Source organism: Lissotriton helveticus, chromosome 6 (assembly GCF_964261635.1).
Source record: "Lissotriton helveticus chromosome 6, aLisHel1.1, whole genome shotgun sequence".
NCBI classification, from domain to species: domain Eukaryota; kingdom Metazoa; phylum Chordata; class Amphibia; order Caudata; family Salamandridae; genus Lissotriton; species Lissotriton helveticus.
The window spans coordinates 1,909,170,346-1,909,185,907 of NC_136067.1; the positions used below are offsets into that span (position 1 = coordinate 1,909,170,346).

Below are 15,562 nucleotides of genomic sequence, written 5' to 3' on the forward strand. Positions count from 1 at the left end.
AAGTGTTACTGAGGTGCTGGTGGTTGGTTTTTATCTAACTACTTTTGATGAGCGATCTTGACTTTTTGAAGAATTTTCCTAGCTTGTGTCAAATTGTATGCAAGTATATAAATGGATTTTTGTATAGCAGAAACCTAGCCAAAAATGCAGTGAAGATGGTGAGGAAGTTCTACCATAGAGGGCGCCTGACTCTTTCTCGTAGGTGCACTCGAATGGATTATGGGTGGTATGCAAAAAGGCTATAGACAGTAGAAATCCCTCTAGCTGGATGAGTTGAGTCAATGTAACTAAACGCAGCAAGAAAGCGGGCTTCTACGCAGTCGGTGCTGCAGATGTCAGCCAGCATCATCAAAACTGTTCCATCATTTGGTTTATACATTTCTTTTATCCATCGCTTGTGGATGTTAGGCCAAGGACAAACAAAAGTCAATCGCTGACGTAAGTATGCATTTTGTCCTAAAATATAGCGCTAAGTGACGTATTTGCTACACATGTAATTAAGCGTAATTTTGCATAATTATGTAAAACCAAATTATGCAAATTGTGCACACCCTACATTTAACACATGCCAGAACTGGACAAACACCTGTGTATCCTTGGTCTGACTTTCCCACTATAACCTGACGCTGACTGAATAGAAGAGTTTTATGCTCTGTGGGATATGCTGCAAGGGGTGCAGAATGATACCAATAAAGTGACTCCTGGTACAAGGGTAGATACATTCAAATCCACTTTTTAGAAGAACAATCCATCTGAAATTATGCTTTCAGGATCTTGTACAACTCAGGGGGATCTACATGAACTGAAGCAGATTGGACATTATCAAGAAATGTTTCCGAATGTAATGAACTCGTCACAGTTCCTTCTTGAAGTATGGTCAAGAAAGGGAGTTCTCTTCTGTGGTTAATCCTCTGATGACCCATACCTGGATAAAGCATCCACTTTGGCATTTTTTATTTCGGGTTGACAAATTATGATAAAGTCAAACTCACTGAAAAAAACATCAAACGCAATTATCTGAGAGACAGTGCTCGTATCAGTAAGAGAAATGGCAGGTTTTTGTGGTCCGAATAAGTGGTCACGATATGGCCAGCCCAGAGCAGGCATGATGGCTCCTTTAATGGTTAATAGCTCCTGTTCCAGAATAGTGTAATTGCTTTCAGTGGGAGCAGCTTTTAGGAGAAAAATATCATAGGATGAAGTTGTCCAGTCTTGTGGTCTCATTAGAACAATACTCCACCAATAACAAAATGGAAAGCTCAGTCTAATACACATATGTAGGTACAGGGCCTAGTCCGTCTCATGATGGGTGCAGAGGTAAAACTTTATTTTAACCTTTGGAAGATGACTTCTGCTTCCACAGTCCAAGTAAAAAACAATCCATTCTTCAGGAGATGAGTAATAGTGGCAACAATACAAGAAGTGTTAGCAATAAACAGCCTGTAGAAATTATAAAATTCTAGGAAGGCCAGTTCAAAATGGCTTCCAGTATTCTTGGTCCATTTACACCCATACCCAAGTGGCAAATAAAACTAGATATTCTGTGTTTGTAGTTTGAAAAATTCATTTTCAATTGTAGTACAGAAAAATTATCACATAGAATCGAAGGATCACTCACACCTGTTCCACGTGCTCAGCATCATTATTGGAGTAGATTAAAATATTATCTATGATGATGATGATGACCACATATACATCCAGGAAGTCTCAACGGACCTCACTTATAACAAAACAGGAATGCTGCTGGACGGTTACAGAGCCTGAAAGGCATAACAGAAAACTGGAAGAAGCCATATTTCATATGAAATGCAGTCTTCCACTGGTCTACCTCTCGGACTTTGAAAAGATAGTATTCCCTGCATAGGTCCAGTTTTGTAAATAGCTGGCTGTCTTACTGGGTGTAGGAGGTGAGGGATCAGGCGTAATAAGCACCTGTTCTTTATGGTGACTTTATTCAGGGTTCTGTAGTCTATACAGCTCCTGTGTCCACTGTTCTTTCCCACAATAAACAAGTGAGTAGTGAGGACACCAAAGACTTAGGGGCCTATTATCATGGCGGGCCGATCGCCACTGGCCGACCGGCGATGGCGATCCACCCGCCAAAACTCACCACCGGACGGCCATTTACCCCCGCCACATTAGCATGGCGGTGGGTACCACGGCGGATGGAAAGACCGACTGCCACTTTTCCGCCTGCACGCAATCGTCACGATTGCCTGCCGGGCGGAAAAGGCCCATAATATGGTGGGGGTTCCTGCCATATTATGATGGGTGCGGTAGAATGCCTTTCCATGGCGGAAGGCATGCGGACTTTGGCTTGGGATGCTTGTTGTTTGCCCCCGGGTGTTGAGTGGTGGGGGCTGGGGGTGTACTTGGGGGGTACCCATGGTACCCCCTTCATTGGCATGCACAAGGTGGCAGGCACTGCACGAAGATATTCCCATTAGCCTGGAGCTTGTCCAGATGTTCTTGCATATGTTCATTTTCTTTCTCTGTTAATGCATATCCTCGACTGCATGGTAGAATTCCCCCTGGCTGTGGGTCTATCTGGCAGTAAAGCTCTGTGTGCTGAGGCAAGACACTAACTTTTGTTTTGATGAACCCATCATGGAAGCGCTTACATTGACGCGGTAGACACCCCTCAAGAATGGTTTCCACCACTGCCCGAGGCAAAGGACAGGGCCAATAGAACTAAGTGTTAGTGGAGGACCAAATTACGCAGCAGGATTGCCTAAATTATGTGGCAGGAAAAGGCTAATTATATGGCAAAAGTGGTAGATTTTCTGATAGTGCTACCTAATTATTTTGACATTTCCACATGTTAATGCTCTCTGGGCAATGGATTCATCTTGTTAGTACCAGTTTAAAACACAAACATAACAATAAGCAACAGAAACATTACCAGTCAACTTTTGTTGAGGACCTTCCACTGTTTTTATTAATTTTTGATCTGTATGGCATAGAAACATTTTTGTTAGAATCTGAATGATTGACTATGTAGTAAATGCGCCAAATACATGAAATATGTGAAAAACGTTGCAACTGCAAAATTGCTTAACCCCTTGCGTGCGTTCGTCGGCCAACGGCCATCGCAAGCACCACGTCCGTTGGGTGACAATGGCATTACAGACCATGAAGGTTCCACTAAAAATTCTGATAACAATAAATAGAGTTATGGGTCACCTTCTGCAAGTGACAGTAGATCTTTGAATTCTGTGTATAGAGCCAGGGGGTACAAAGTACAACAAGTAAAGGAGCATGAATTTGATCAACAATAATCTTTTAACATGGCTATTAGAGCATTCCATGGCAATGGTTTCTGTTTTAGAAGTAATTTGTCCAGATGGCAGTTTAGTGTCATCTACTTATCAACATTAATTGATGGCAATTATATTTGTTCTTTCTTAAAACGTGTATGATGTCTAATGTTTTTATTACACATAGAAATCTTCTTAAATTGCAACCTTAATCATTGCAAAAAAAAAATTCTGATCATTTCATGCATTGTATCTTTTTTTTTTATTTTACAAAATTCACCACTTATACTCTAGAGATTACTTACCTTACACATTATTTTCATCTCTCCCAAAATTGGGTTGGCTTATAGCGAGTTCTGACAAGCTAAACTATACAGCAATTGAATTAAGAATAGGAGGCTATTGCTAATAACATGGAGGCCAAATTTAGGATAAAGTAGTATGTGTCTGATAAAGCACACACATAACGAAGCACACAGGTAGGCAGAATCGTGGAACAGAAAAAAGCTACTAAGGGATAGGAAGACATATAGAGAAGCAGCCAAGAATTAGAATATTTATGAAATTAGACTATTGAAATAGTATCCTTTTTGCAGCATTTGTTAATTTATTTGTTTTCGGTCAGCAAAATGAATAACAGTATGCAAAGAGGATGTAGTTATAGAATAATATTTATACATGCATCTCCATAAGCATGGAAAGCTTGTCTTTTGGGATAACATGCTACTAGTTTCTGTATCTAACAGAGAACTGTTGGTAATCAGTCTCATCTCGAAAGATCCAAAGATAAGCAGGGGCATATAGAATAATTGCCCTCTAGTACAATACCAACTGCAAAGGGGAGGGACGCGGGAACAACATTTGGAGGGATATGGATTTGGAGATGGAGTGATCGGAAGAAGGGATCTGTGGAAGGGAACATCAAAAGATAGCTAGTCCAAATTGGTGTAAGTGAGGGGAAAGTGGACCCCGTATTTGCTTCTTGGTATACCTCCATAGTGAGTGTCATTGTGTGATCTTGTGTATGGCAATTATAGTAAATCCATTATTGTTCTGAAGCAGCATGGCTCCGCCACCACCCACACGTGCCCTAAGTGGATCCCAAGAGTGGGGTGTAGGAGGGTTCTAGTGAATCATTCAGGATGGAGTGCCGAACAGGGCTTCAAGGAGTGGATGGTGTTTGTTCTCTATTGGTTAGCATGTATGCTGCGGGTGTAATGTGCATGGCTTAAAATGGTATCCTGCTGAAAACTGCAAATTGAGAAATATTGTTCATACACTCAGGTGGTAACGTTGTGATCCAGTATCTCTAAACATACTTGAGATGAACAAATGTTTCATTATAAAGAACTGAAAATTTGAGGGACAAATTAACTAAATTTGGTTAGAAAGCCATGTGAAAATTAAACCTGGCAGTCTGAATTAGGGTTTATCCTTTCATTGGCCATGTTATCAGTCTGGGATTCTGCACAGCCAAGGAAATTGTGCATAGGAATGGTAGGCTACTGCAGATCAAATCACTGTAGAATCGTACATATGTTATACATATTTCTATCAATATTATGATATGCCTGTGTGCGGCTTGCTGCAGGAGGTACAAATTGACATTAGAAACTTACAATTGCACAACATGCATTTCTCGGTGTTAAATGGGGGTGACGAATGCCCCGTGGCTGCTCACTGAAAGGACAATCACAAGGATATCAAGCTTACAGAAATATGTATGGTACCCAAATCCCCTAAGTGTAGTAGGTTGGTATGGACACTGTGGCGACCAGTCTAGAATTATCATCCAACATTTGAACCCCAGGCCAATACACTAAATTTAGATGTAGGTCTATATTATTTTTTATGACCAATACTAGATGCAGTTTATAATTACCAAATGTTGGATACTATGGCCCAATTCATGTAGAAAAGTGTAAATGTCCTGACAAAGCCCTACGACTAAGCCTGAATGTTCTTTTACACTTTCCTACCATTCATTCATAGATGTAATAGTATGCCTTGAAAGCCATGTAAGGTGTAGTATTCCGAGTGTACTAGTGCAGATGTCATGTACCTCTTTTAAGGCTACCGATTCCACCTGCATGTAAATGTATATAGTGTATAATTCCACGTAGTGGGAAGGGCAATCAAATGTGTAATAAAAAACACTCTTTTTTAACTTTGAAGAAAACATTTTCCCTGTTCCGAAAGCCCCAGTAAGTCTGGGGGCAATCCTTTCCCTTCCCATCGTAAAAGGGTACTACCACCACCCTCTGACTCGAGTAACATTTCAGCCATTTTCACAGTGGAATAGAATCAGATTTCAGGTTGTGATTTCCCAAAAACAATGTGCTTGTGGACATTCACAAGCTTACAGTGCAAAAGGTGGCTTGTAATGCCCACTTCTTTAACAAGGTGGCCATAGACATCTGCAGTAGTAAACACATTTATGCATTTCAGGAACTTTTGTGAATTTCTGGCAGGTGTTAATGGGAGTATTTTTGGCTGCAAACATATGTTGATTTGTAAAAAAAATACCCTCGTGAATCTGGCTTCTAGCTTTGTAATGAAACTTTTGAACTTTTGACACATCACCGTTTGAGTAAAAAAAGAATTGGCACAGGGATATAAAACTGTTTCGAACAATAAAGTTTACCCATGTATGTATCTCATAATCTCTGTTTATATACATATTTGATTAGCAATAATAAAACTGTATAAATTCAGGATATATTTGAATTGTTCAACAGGTTCCAAAATGATTATTGTGTTGTATGAATGCAAGCAGGTTATTATTCAATTTAAGAACAGCTTTTATGCTGCGTTTCCTCCCACATTTCTAGTGTATCTAAGTACTGTAAATAACAGAAAATAATATTAATGTAAGAAATGGTGATCAATGTAAGAACCCTTGGAAGGATGGGGTCTGAGTTAGCATTGCCAGATCCGAGCGGCACATCACCACTTTTCAGAGGCAACCGTTCAACATACTTAGCTAGCCCGCCCACTATCAAAATACATTACAATTATTGTTTTAAGACCTGCATCAGAAGTAAGCTATTTATAGCAGACATACTTTGGTGTGCTACAGCAATGGCATAAGCATGCGACTATGTGATCAATAATTGAGGTCTTCAAATTAAAAACAAATTTGATGATAGAGATGTTTTATTATATTTTTGATAGGGTTATTCGCCCTAATATTTTGGTGATTGTGATATCTGATTTCAATTTGATTGTCTGATTTTTTGTACCAGGTGGATGAGAAATTGGCCTTGAGTAGGACTGCAGATGTGGGAGAAAAACTATTGTGATTGGTAGGAATTTGCCATGATGATTTCAAGAGAATTTTGTAGCATTTAATAATTAAATAAATGTGTATTTCCTTTTCCTACCTACTTGCTTGTTGGGGACTTTATTCCGCTACCAGGGGGAAACCAAGAATGCATTGCTTTGCAGAAGGCCCTGTTGTCGCCAGTGACTCGTGTGTGCTTCCTAAATCAAAGGGCAGCAGTTCTTGACCCCTCTCTGAGCACAGACTAGCCCCACACTGTCTCTTGTGGGATGCTGGGCTAGTTATAATTTTCACTGAAATGGCCAGGAGACTAGTAGGCTTGGTTCTACCGCTCTCAGCATAAACAACGAACACAGAAGGCACTACAGAAAGATAGCGGAGAGGAAGCTTGTAGTTAAGGAGAGCTTCTAGGGGAGAGGATGTGGCCTAATGGCTAGGGTGGTCGACCTCAAATCTAGGGATCCGGGTTCGAGTCTTGGCAACGATGCTGAACATCCTGTGATTCTGGGCAAATACCTAAATCCATGTGCCTAACAAAAAAAATGAATGTGTCCTTGTGTAACATAACTGGTGCTCATGTAAAGTGCTCTGATACCCTTGGGTCAAGTTCTTGCAGATTGATGACTTCTGCCTGCTGGCATGCCACGAAGTGTCTCTCCTAGCTCTCACAACAGCTTCCCTCACCCTGCTTGAGCTGTAGCCTGCTTGGGCCAACCCGAAAAAAGTACTTTTATTGTGAAAGCCTTGGAATCTGGAAACACACAAACAGGGCAAACCTTGAACACTCCATGTCAAACGTAAGACCTACTCACAAAGGCATTTTGGAGTCTGTAAGGTAGTATCCATGTGGCACTGTTAATATGCATGCATTTGAGAAACGGGCCCAAACATCTTAAATGGGAATATTCATATACAGTTATGACAAAAAGAACGGACTATGCCCTTTTTGACTTGTACGACTGGGGGCTGGACATTGCAGGGTGATCCATCCAGATGTGTAAGAGTACCTAATAGTTTTGCAAGATCACTTCCCCTAATGATAAATGATTTTTGTGAATCAGCTTCAATCAATCCCTCAATCGTCCCAAGTATTGAATCAACTGGTGCTTCAAAATGGGGACAGTGGGAATAAATATGGGCTGTGAATAGGGAAGTTTCAAGAGGGCTGCTGCCTCGAGTTCAGCCAATGAATGCTCAAGAACCCGCTGCCCAGTTTTAGGCAGTTTTTCAACCTGTCTGTGGCATCAATGCCTAAAGATGTGAAGAAACCCCTTGAAGTTGTTTGTAATGCAAGGTAAAGGAGAAGCGCACAGAAGCATGGCGAGGAACGACGCACAGACTAACTAACCAGGGCTGACCAAAGGTCAGGATGCAACTCACTGAAGTAAGACAGCCGGCCGCCCTCCCACCCAGACTGGGAGTGAGAGAACACTATTAGTACTACGGAGCATGCGATATTCTGGGAGAGCCCCGCACGGGCTGGGTCACGTGACCGTGCACTCCTCGGCCGCTGCCAGCGATGCCGGTGCCCAGGTGTGGGCAGTGCAGGAGCCGCCCGGGCAGGACAGGTGCACGCGCAGCCTCCTCGCGCCGCTCTTTTGCAGGAGGGCTGCCAGGCGGCAGGGGGTGCTAAGCGTTTCCAAACGAACGGAGAGCCGCTGGAAATCCAGCCGGTGACGGTAATCGGACTGGAAAGGGATCTAAGTGCGCCTGCCGCCTTCCTGCGGGGGGTCGGAGTGCGCTCCTCGGTGGGAGCCGAGTCTCATCCAGAGCCAGGGACCGGCGCACGGAGAGCGCCCCGTCCTTCTCCAGAGTGCTGAACCCCGAGACAGCTGCTCCCGCTCGGCTTCACCGCTCCTGGGCTGCGGCAGGACGCACCAGCATGGGCCGGGACCCACGGACCGGGACCCCTGCCCTCTCCTAGCCCCGCACCCCGATGCGCCACCGGGGACCCCTGCCGGTCCGTGGATGAGCGCGGAGCTCGCCATGAAGCGGATGGCGCGCCGGGTGGCTTTGTTTCTCTTCGGGGTGCTCTGGATCGCAGCTCTCATCTTCTTCTGGGGGAGTAAGCGGAAGCCGGGGCCAGCGCAGCCGGAGGGACAGGTGTCCAAGGTAAGCCGTCTCCGCCCCGGGCGCGCTGCGCTCCATAGCCGTGCGTGCGCGCCGGGAGCCGCTTCTTTCCAGCGCGTCGGAGGATTTGCATTATTAGCCGCCCGGAGAAGGGGAATTAGCGGCCGGGCAGGGAAACTAGCAAAGTGCCAGAGGTAATCTGCCTGCGGAATAAATACAGCCGCGGAATGGCATTGACTGTGAGTAGAAGAAAGTCACTCATTCTTTCTCTTCAAAGCGAGCGCACCTCGCAATAACGCACTCTTAAAAGGGGGCACGAGGACGGGGGCAGGTGGTACTTTCACCTGATAGTTGAACAAACAGAGGGTTGTTTCTATGTTTCTGGCTGACTGCCCATAAAACAATCACCCACATAAATAAAGATGACATGTACACACCGTCATTCATGGCTAATTAAACCAGCCTCTTACTTCCATTAGCTCATGAAGCCATTAAAAGTCTATTAATTAACGCGCGCGCGGCTTAGGTGGGTGTGAGGTTCGCAGTCTCCAGTGTAAGCTCCGTGCTCGCAGCTCGGGCCCCCGGGGGCTGCTCCAGGGCCACGGTCTGAACTAGTCTGGACGTAGCTCGTACGTCCTGCGCGCTGCAGACTTGCACAGCGCTCCGTGCGACTGATAGCCGAAAAGTTAGGGAGCGAGCTGTTCCAAACAGTGGGGGCTCCACTACTGCGATGGAATGACCGTATACCTCTCAAATACCTACACAAAGTGTGACACAGATTGACTAAGAGAGCTTAAAATTGCCGTAGCAGGTTGGACTTCTGTGCGCTTCTAAAGCAAAATTAATAAATAAATAAACATAAGCATTATTCTCGTTGGCTGCGCGAAGTGTACGTATGTCGTTTTATAAACTCTTGCTGCACGTACGTATGTCGTTTTATTAACCCTTCGCTGCACGCGAGGCATCTTTGCATCTTCCGGAGGTCTCGGGGGCCCGGGTGGCGGGCACCTGCAGCAGGATGTGCTCATCTGTGGGTGCCTCGCGCGCCTCACCGGGGAAGCGCCTGAGGCGGACCCCGAGGCACTGTCAGGCGGCCCGGACCCAGGCAGGGACTTGAGATAACAAGGAACCGTACACGTTCAATTGGAGTTTATTACTCGCCCTCCAATATTTTTGTTGTTGCAATTTTATATAGCGCAAACTGGGTGCAAGGGCATAGCAGCACTTCACAAGAGAACGTGGTGATGTTATGCATTCTTGGGCGAGGGTTGATTAAGAGCCTGATCTATTGATTGGCGGGCAGCCGATGCCCATCAGAGTGGCAGAGGTCTTTCCTCTGCCACAGTGGCTGGGCGGCACCCACAATATTAAGAGATCTCTGCAGGCACCTGTGAAGGCACTGAAAGTTTGATGAGCTGTCGCTGACCAAATATTTTGTTTTCCCAAAATAAACTTTCATACTGTAAATAGGGCTGATAGTCTACTGTATCTGCAGGGAGGTCCCCAACTCAGCCAGGCTGCCAGTGTAGGGTTTTTGATAGCTGAACCCGGGGGAGGGGGGTGGGGGTAACACCATCATCAGAAATATGATGGTCCGCTTGAGTGATAATAGAGCTAGAACACCTTTGTGGTGTACCCTGTCTTCCAAACTTCAGCCTAAAGTTATTTGGCCAGAATCACAGGATGCTGAGCCAAGGCTGGGATTTAATTCTGCTTCCTCAGTTCTAAAGTCTGCAGTTCTAGCCACAAGGCCACATCTCTTCCTGTGTGAGCTGAGAGAGCGAGTGTACAATGAACGGTGAGGACAACTAATAGTTGTTAATTACAAGCAGCGAGTTGGCTGTTGGGAAGCAAACTCTTGCACCCAACCTACTCACCCACTAACCTAGGTGAGCACGTTCATTACCCTTGCCTTGGGCACACTTTCACTGAACTTGAAATGCAAACAAACTGCAATAGACAGTATTTTAAGACTTCTGGGTGGCAGGCTGCCAAGGGCACCCCTTGGGATGTGCAAGACAGAGAATATAGCCTTTTTTTTAAATCCAGGAGCACCTTGCATCCTGGTACTTGAAGTTCCACCTTTCACACAATGTTATATTGAAAAAGTCCCAGCATATCACATTCTGTTAGTTAAAAAGCCAGGAGTGGCTGCAGGTGCCACACTTGGTGCGGGCCCACCTGGCAGAGATGGAGCCTATCATAGCATTCTTTAGAAGATGCTAATGCATCCTCCAGTGTACAAGATACAACTGTGCACTGTTAACACACCCAGAAGAGGACCGCATGCTTAATAAGCCAGGAATCCTGTTTATACTTTATGTGTGCATCGTGAAAGCTGGAATTATGCCAATGTGTTGAACTCTGCTGATATCATTGACCAGGTTAGTCAGTTATGAGTTACCACCCAGGCGGAGAGAGATGTCCCATTGCCTCTCCTAACCTCGCCTTCCCTAAATAGTCCTACAAGCAGGATATTGCCCTCTGAGATGCATGGTTGCAGGGTGATGACCTCTGCAGTCCATCACATCGCATGTTGTAAGGGGAGGGCATTGTAAGGTGCCCGATAAGCACACCAGTTGTTTAAAAATGCACTGGCCGGCTGTGGGTTTTATGAACCTTACTTCTCAGAGGCACTTAAAGGCCCAAGGTGACCATGTACCGAAGCACTTTCAAAGCTGCCTAGTCTCACTGCGATGCTAAAATGTCATCAACCCCACTGCAGATGGGATCATAAATGTGAAATTGCTTTGCTGTAGGCTTTTTATTAGATACAAATTCAGTCGTGTTTATTACAGAAAGCATCTGGATGTCTCAATTAGACTAACTCACGTTTACAAGTCTGTAAAATGTCCCACTATTAGTATAATGCACAGATGTGCTTACTTAATCTTTCTGCAATGGTTTAATTTCCCATTGCACCTTTCCCCCCATTGCCACCTCCAGGAACTTGTGACATGGTTAATGCACCTTGCAGAAGTGCTTTGGCGATGGTTTGTATTTTGGCTCTGCCTTTCTTTCACTCTGTCTGGCGTGTTTCCTGCTTCCATTCATTAGTTTTCCAATTACCTCTGTAAGGAGCTGTAAGGGGGCACTAGCTGCCATGGTGTTTGTTTGTCATTAGAAGGCAATTAGTGAGGGCTTGCTAGATGAGCAAATCGTGAAATGTTAATTAGTAATGTCTACATCCAACATCGAAACTTCGAAATCGGCTGTAAGTTAGTGATGTAGAGAATGGCCATTTCTTCTATTAAAGCAAAGTCATGGTACACCTGTCGGCATGCTTTGCCTTCTTAAAATAAAGCATTGAACTAGAAACCTATGGAAGGATTTAGGAATGCCTTTATGTGTACGAATATTGGGGCCTCATTTATGAGGCTGTGCGTCACTTTTACGCCGCCGGTGCGTCACTTTTTTTGACGCACCAGTGGCGTAAAAATTGCGCCTTGTTGCGCCATATTTACAAAGTGATGCATCTAAGCAGATGCGTCACTTTGTAAACCCCTGCGCTACATTATACCTGCGTCAGGTATAATGTATACAGAGGGGGCCTTCCCCCGCAAAAAGCCTCGTAATAGTGACGCAGTGAAATCTATGAGATTTCACTGCGTTACTTTTAGGACGCTGTTGCGTCAAAATCTTGCGCCTGCCTCACAGCAGGCGTAAGACTGACGCAAGCCCTTTCACATGGGGCTTTCCCCATGTGAAAGGACGCATTGCTGGAGTTGCGTCACTTTTGTGACACACTCCAGCAATGCGTGACTTTTCCGATTACAGATACGTCAGAAATACTGACGTATCTTTAACTCCTTGCGACATGATGCGTCATACTGTAAATATGACGCATCATTGGTCTCGCAAGGAGGGCGCAGTGAAAAGTGACGCATTGCTGTTTTCAGGCAGCGATGCGTCACTTTTCATAAATGAGGCCCATTGGTACCTTAAGAGTATGGAAAGCATATATATGTATGTGAAGTTGTGCTACTGGAGTATGTCAGCTAGTACTCTTGTAGTTCTACTCCATAAGGACATCATTTAGGAGTTGCCATGGTGACTTGCCCCTGGCGACCCCTGGGACTGTCCTTGTCACCTCCTGGCCTTAGAGGTGGCAAAGGCAGTGCCGACTGCAGAATGTAAACATTGTTTTGACTGGCACTGTTTACTTACTACAGCAGGTGCTGGGGGCCGGACAATAACCATTCTTTTCTGAAAAATATATTCATTCATTAGTGCAAAGCACACTCTTATAATAAAATAAAAAATGAAACAACTAAAAATAAACCTTTCTAAACAACTTGTTGCTATGTTAAATGCTGAATAATATTATTGATTAAAATTTTTCCATCTGTGCTTCTCATGCTTGCTAGTGAGTTACAACAAGGTATCAACAAAATCAAAATGTGGCAACAATAAGAAACAAAGTAAGGCAATAGCATAGTTCATATGAAATTTGTGGGTGTTGATTCGTACAATAGTAGTAAAACTACACTCTTATATTTAAACCTAAACCAGAGTGTAGTTTTACAGCTTTTTTAAAATTCCTTAATGCTGACTTAGATCAGCATGGAAAGCGGCACTTGGCTCAAGTTTTAATGCAGATTCTATTTAAAACCACAATATTTACAAGATTGGAATCCATTCCCCTTGTGCAAGGCAGGGATCTCCACACAGGGGGAATGCCTTCCCCTTTGCATATGAACTTTTATGGTTTATTTTTTCCATTGCGAACCCTTGGAAGGGATTTACACCAGCACTTGACAGGAGTAAAAATGTCACCCTTTTTACTTTGAAACTCCCAGGATCGACATCCGTCTCATCCACTGAGTAGGATTTATAACTGCGGAGAACTCCATATTTGTGGCGGAAATCTTTGCACCCATGAAAGGGCCTATGTCTCCCAGGAATCAATTGGTGGATTCCTGGCAGGCTTCAGTTAGGTAAATTCACTTGAAAACATATGTTTTCAAGTGAATTTACATGGTCAGCATAAATTAAGTTAGGCAAACTAAAATACTTTAATTTATTTTAAATCTCTATTTTATTCATCCCCATGATCTATCAATAAATTTATCATGAGACTCTAGTTAAGGCTAAGGCTTCTCTAACAAGTTGCTCGGAAGCTACTGGTAGGTCTCCAGCTACCTAGAAGTAGGTCTCTGTCTGCAGCCCAGTTTACTAAAGCAGAAGGTTTTCCATGGTTGAATCAATATGTCTACACCAAAATTGAAAAGTGTGTATTGGAGATGAAAATGTGTGTATTTTCAGAACTCATCATCTGATGTTTGAAGAAGACTGGTTGAATTTCCATAATATTTTTTCAAGCTGATATTTGAGTGATAAATAAGGACGTCTGACAATTCCGTCTGGTTTGCTGGTGTTGATGCAGGGGACTAGGTGTCCCCGAATCCTGAGAAGCTGGTGACCAGTTTCCCTGTGCCGCATGCTGAAAAGCTCCCTCCTCTCACTGTTGCCGGGATGTTTGGTGATTCTGGCTGGTTTGTTGGTATTGGTGCAGGGGACTCAATGTCCCAGAATCCTGAGGATCCTGTGACTGGTTTCCCTGTGCCATGCATTGAAAAGCGCCCTCCTCGTATTCATGCCCGTCAGAGCCCGGAGGAGACTGGGCTGGGTCCCTCTTGGCTCTGGGCACAAGTTTACTGATTGGAGTCAGTGCATGGGTGTGCATGATCTCATCTTTGATTTTTGGCATCACCTTTGATTTTTGGTGTCACCAGGGCTGTCCACCAGATCTGGTAGGACCTGATTCTCCTTACACTAGTATATTCTGCTGCCTAACTTGTGCACTGGCCCTCTTGTCCACTAATAACATGATCTATTATAGTGGATAAAGAGTTATATCATGGAGTGGAACCAAACCTGCACTACTATACTTGACAGTATATTGGGGTATCAATAGGAAGTCCTGTTAAGTTTGGTTAACTTTCTTGACCATTTAGACAGGAGCCATGTGAAAGTTGAGTGAAAGACCTTGGACCCATGGGTGGTACTTGACCATGCTCCGGTACACATGGGGAAACGTACACCCGTGGTGGTTTTTAATAAGGCATGCCCAAGGATAGTTGTCACCATGGGTGCCTTTCTACAGCATGCCCCAGGGGTACGGGACAAGGAAACTGAGCTGGTAACTCATCACCTTTCCTGCTCTCCCCTTTCTCCCTTGTTACTTTTAGCTTCTGTTTTACCCGGTACCCCCTTGCCTGGCTGTCCTGTTCAGAATCTGGGACCACCATCACCAGGCAGTGGCCGGCAGGATATCACGTTAGCTTCCCTCTCTGTAGAGTCCCCATTGCATCTAACATGCTCCCAGAACCCTGTCAGTACGTTGCCACCTGGTTAACCCTGGGCGTAGTTCGCGTAGTAGCGCTACGCGTAGCTACGCGAAGTGCACTTCGCACTACGCGAAGAGCGTAGTGCGGTAGGGAAAATGCTGTTTGCACTGATTGCACAGTGCCGGATGTTTGTCCGCACTGTGCAATCATTGCAAACCGCATCTTGCACAGTGCAAGCGGTCATTTTCTGCCGCTCGAGTAGATTTGTACTCGAGCAGCAGCTTTCTCAATGCGGACTGGTAGTTTCTCATCGCGAGTGGTCGTGAGCATACGTGACCACTCGCAATTAGAAACCTGACCTCCCCACGTTGAGAATCTTGCCGGGAGGTTTATTTCCACGCTCACGATCGGCAACTTGATGTTGATGAACGCGAACGAGGAAAAAGTCTTGCCGGGATGTTATTTTGCTCGCTCGCGGTTGCCAACTTGACGTTGAGGACTGCAAGCAAGCAAAAAATGGCCGCTACGCTATGCGTTGTTGCACTGTACGACGGGCAATTCGCGTAGCGCATAGTTGTGCAAACTAGGCATGCTCCGTGAGCGTAGCGTAGTCCTGCACCCAGGGTTAGTTCCCAGCCTATATTAGTGGAGATTCTTAGGGC

At 44.6% G+C, this 15,562-nt stretch overlaps 1 protein-coding gene across 3 annotated transcripts in view; it reads left to right on the forward strand.

Moving 5' to 3' along the window:
• Positions 1-8,184: 8,184 nt before the first annotated feature.
• Positions 8,185-15,562, forward strand: part of GALNT14 (polypeptide N-acetylgalactosaminyltransferase 14) — a 1,160,089-nt gene continuing 1,152,711 nt past the window's right edge. The window contains exon 1 of one of the 3 annotated variants that reach the window (XM_078649861.1): positions 8,185-8,652. In XM_078649861.1, coding sequence (XP_078505987.1) covers positions 8,509-8,652 — 144 coding nt within the window. In that variant the 5' untranslated portion in view covers positions 8,185-8,508. The remainder of the gene's footprint in view (positions 8,653-15,562) is intronic. The other 2 variants (XM_078649859.1, XM_078649860.1) reach the window with 2 other exon arrangements.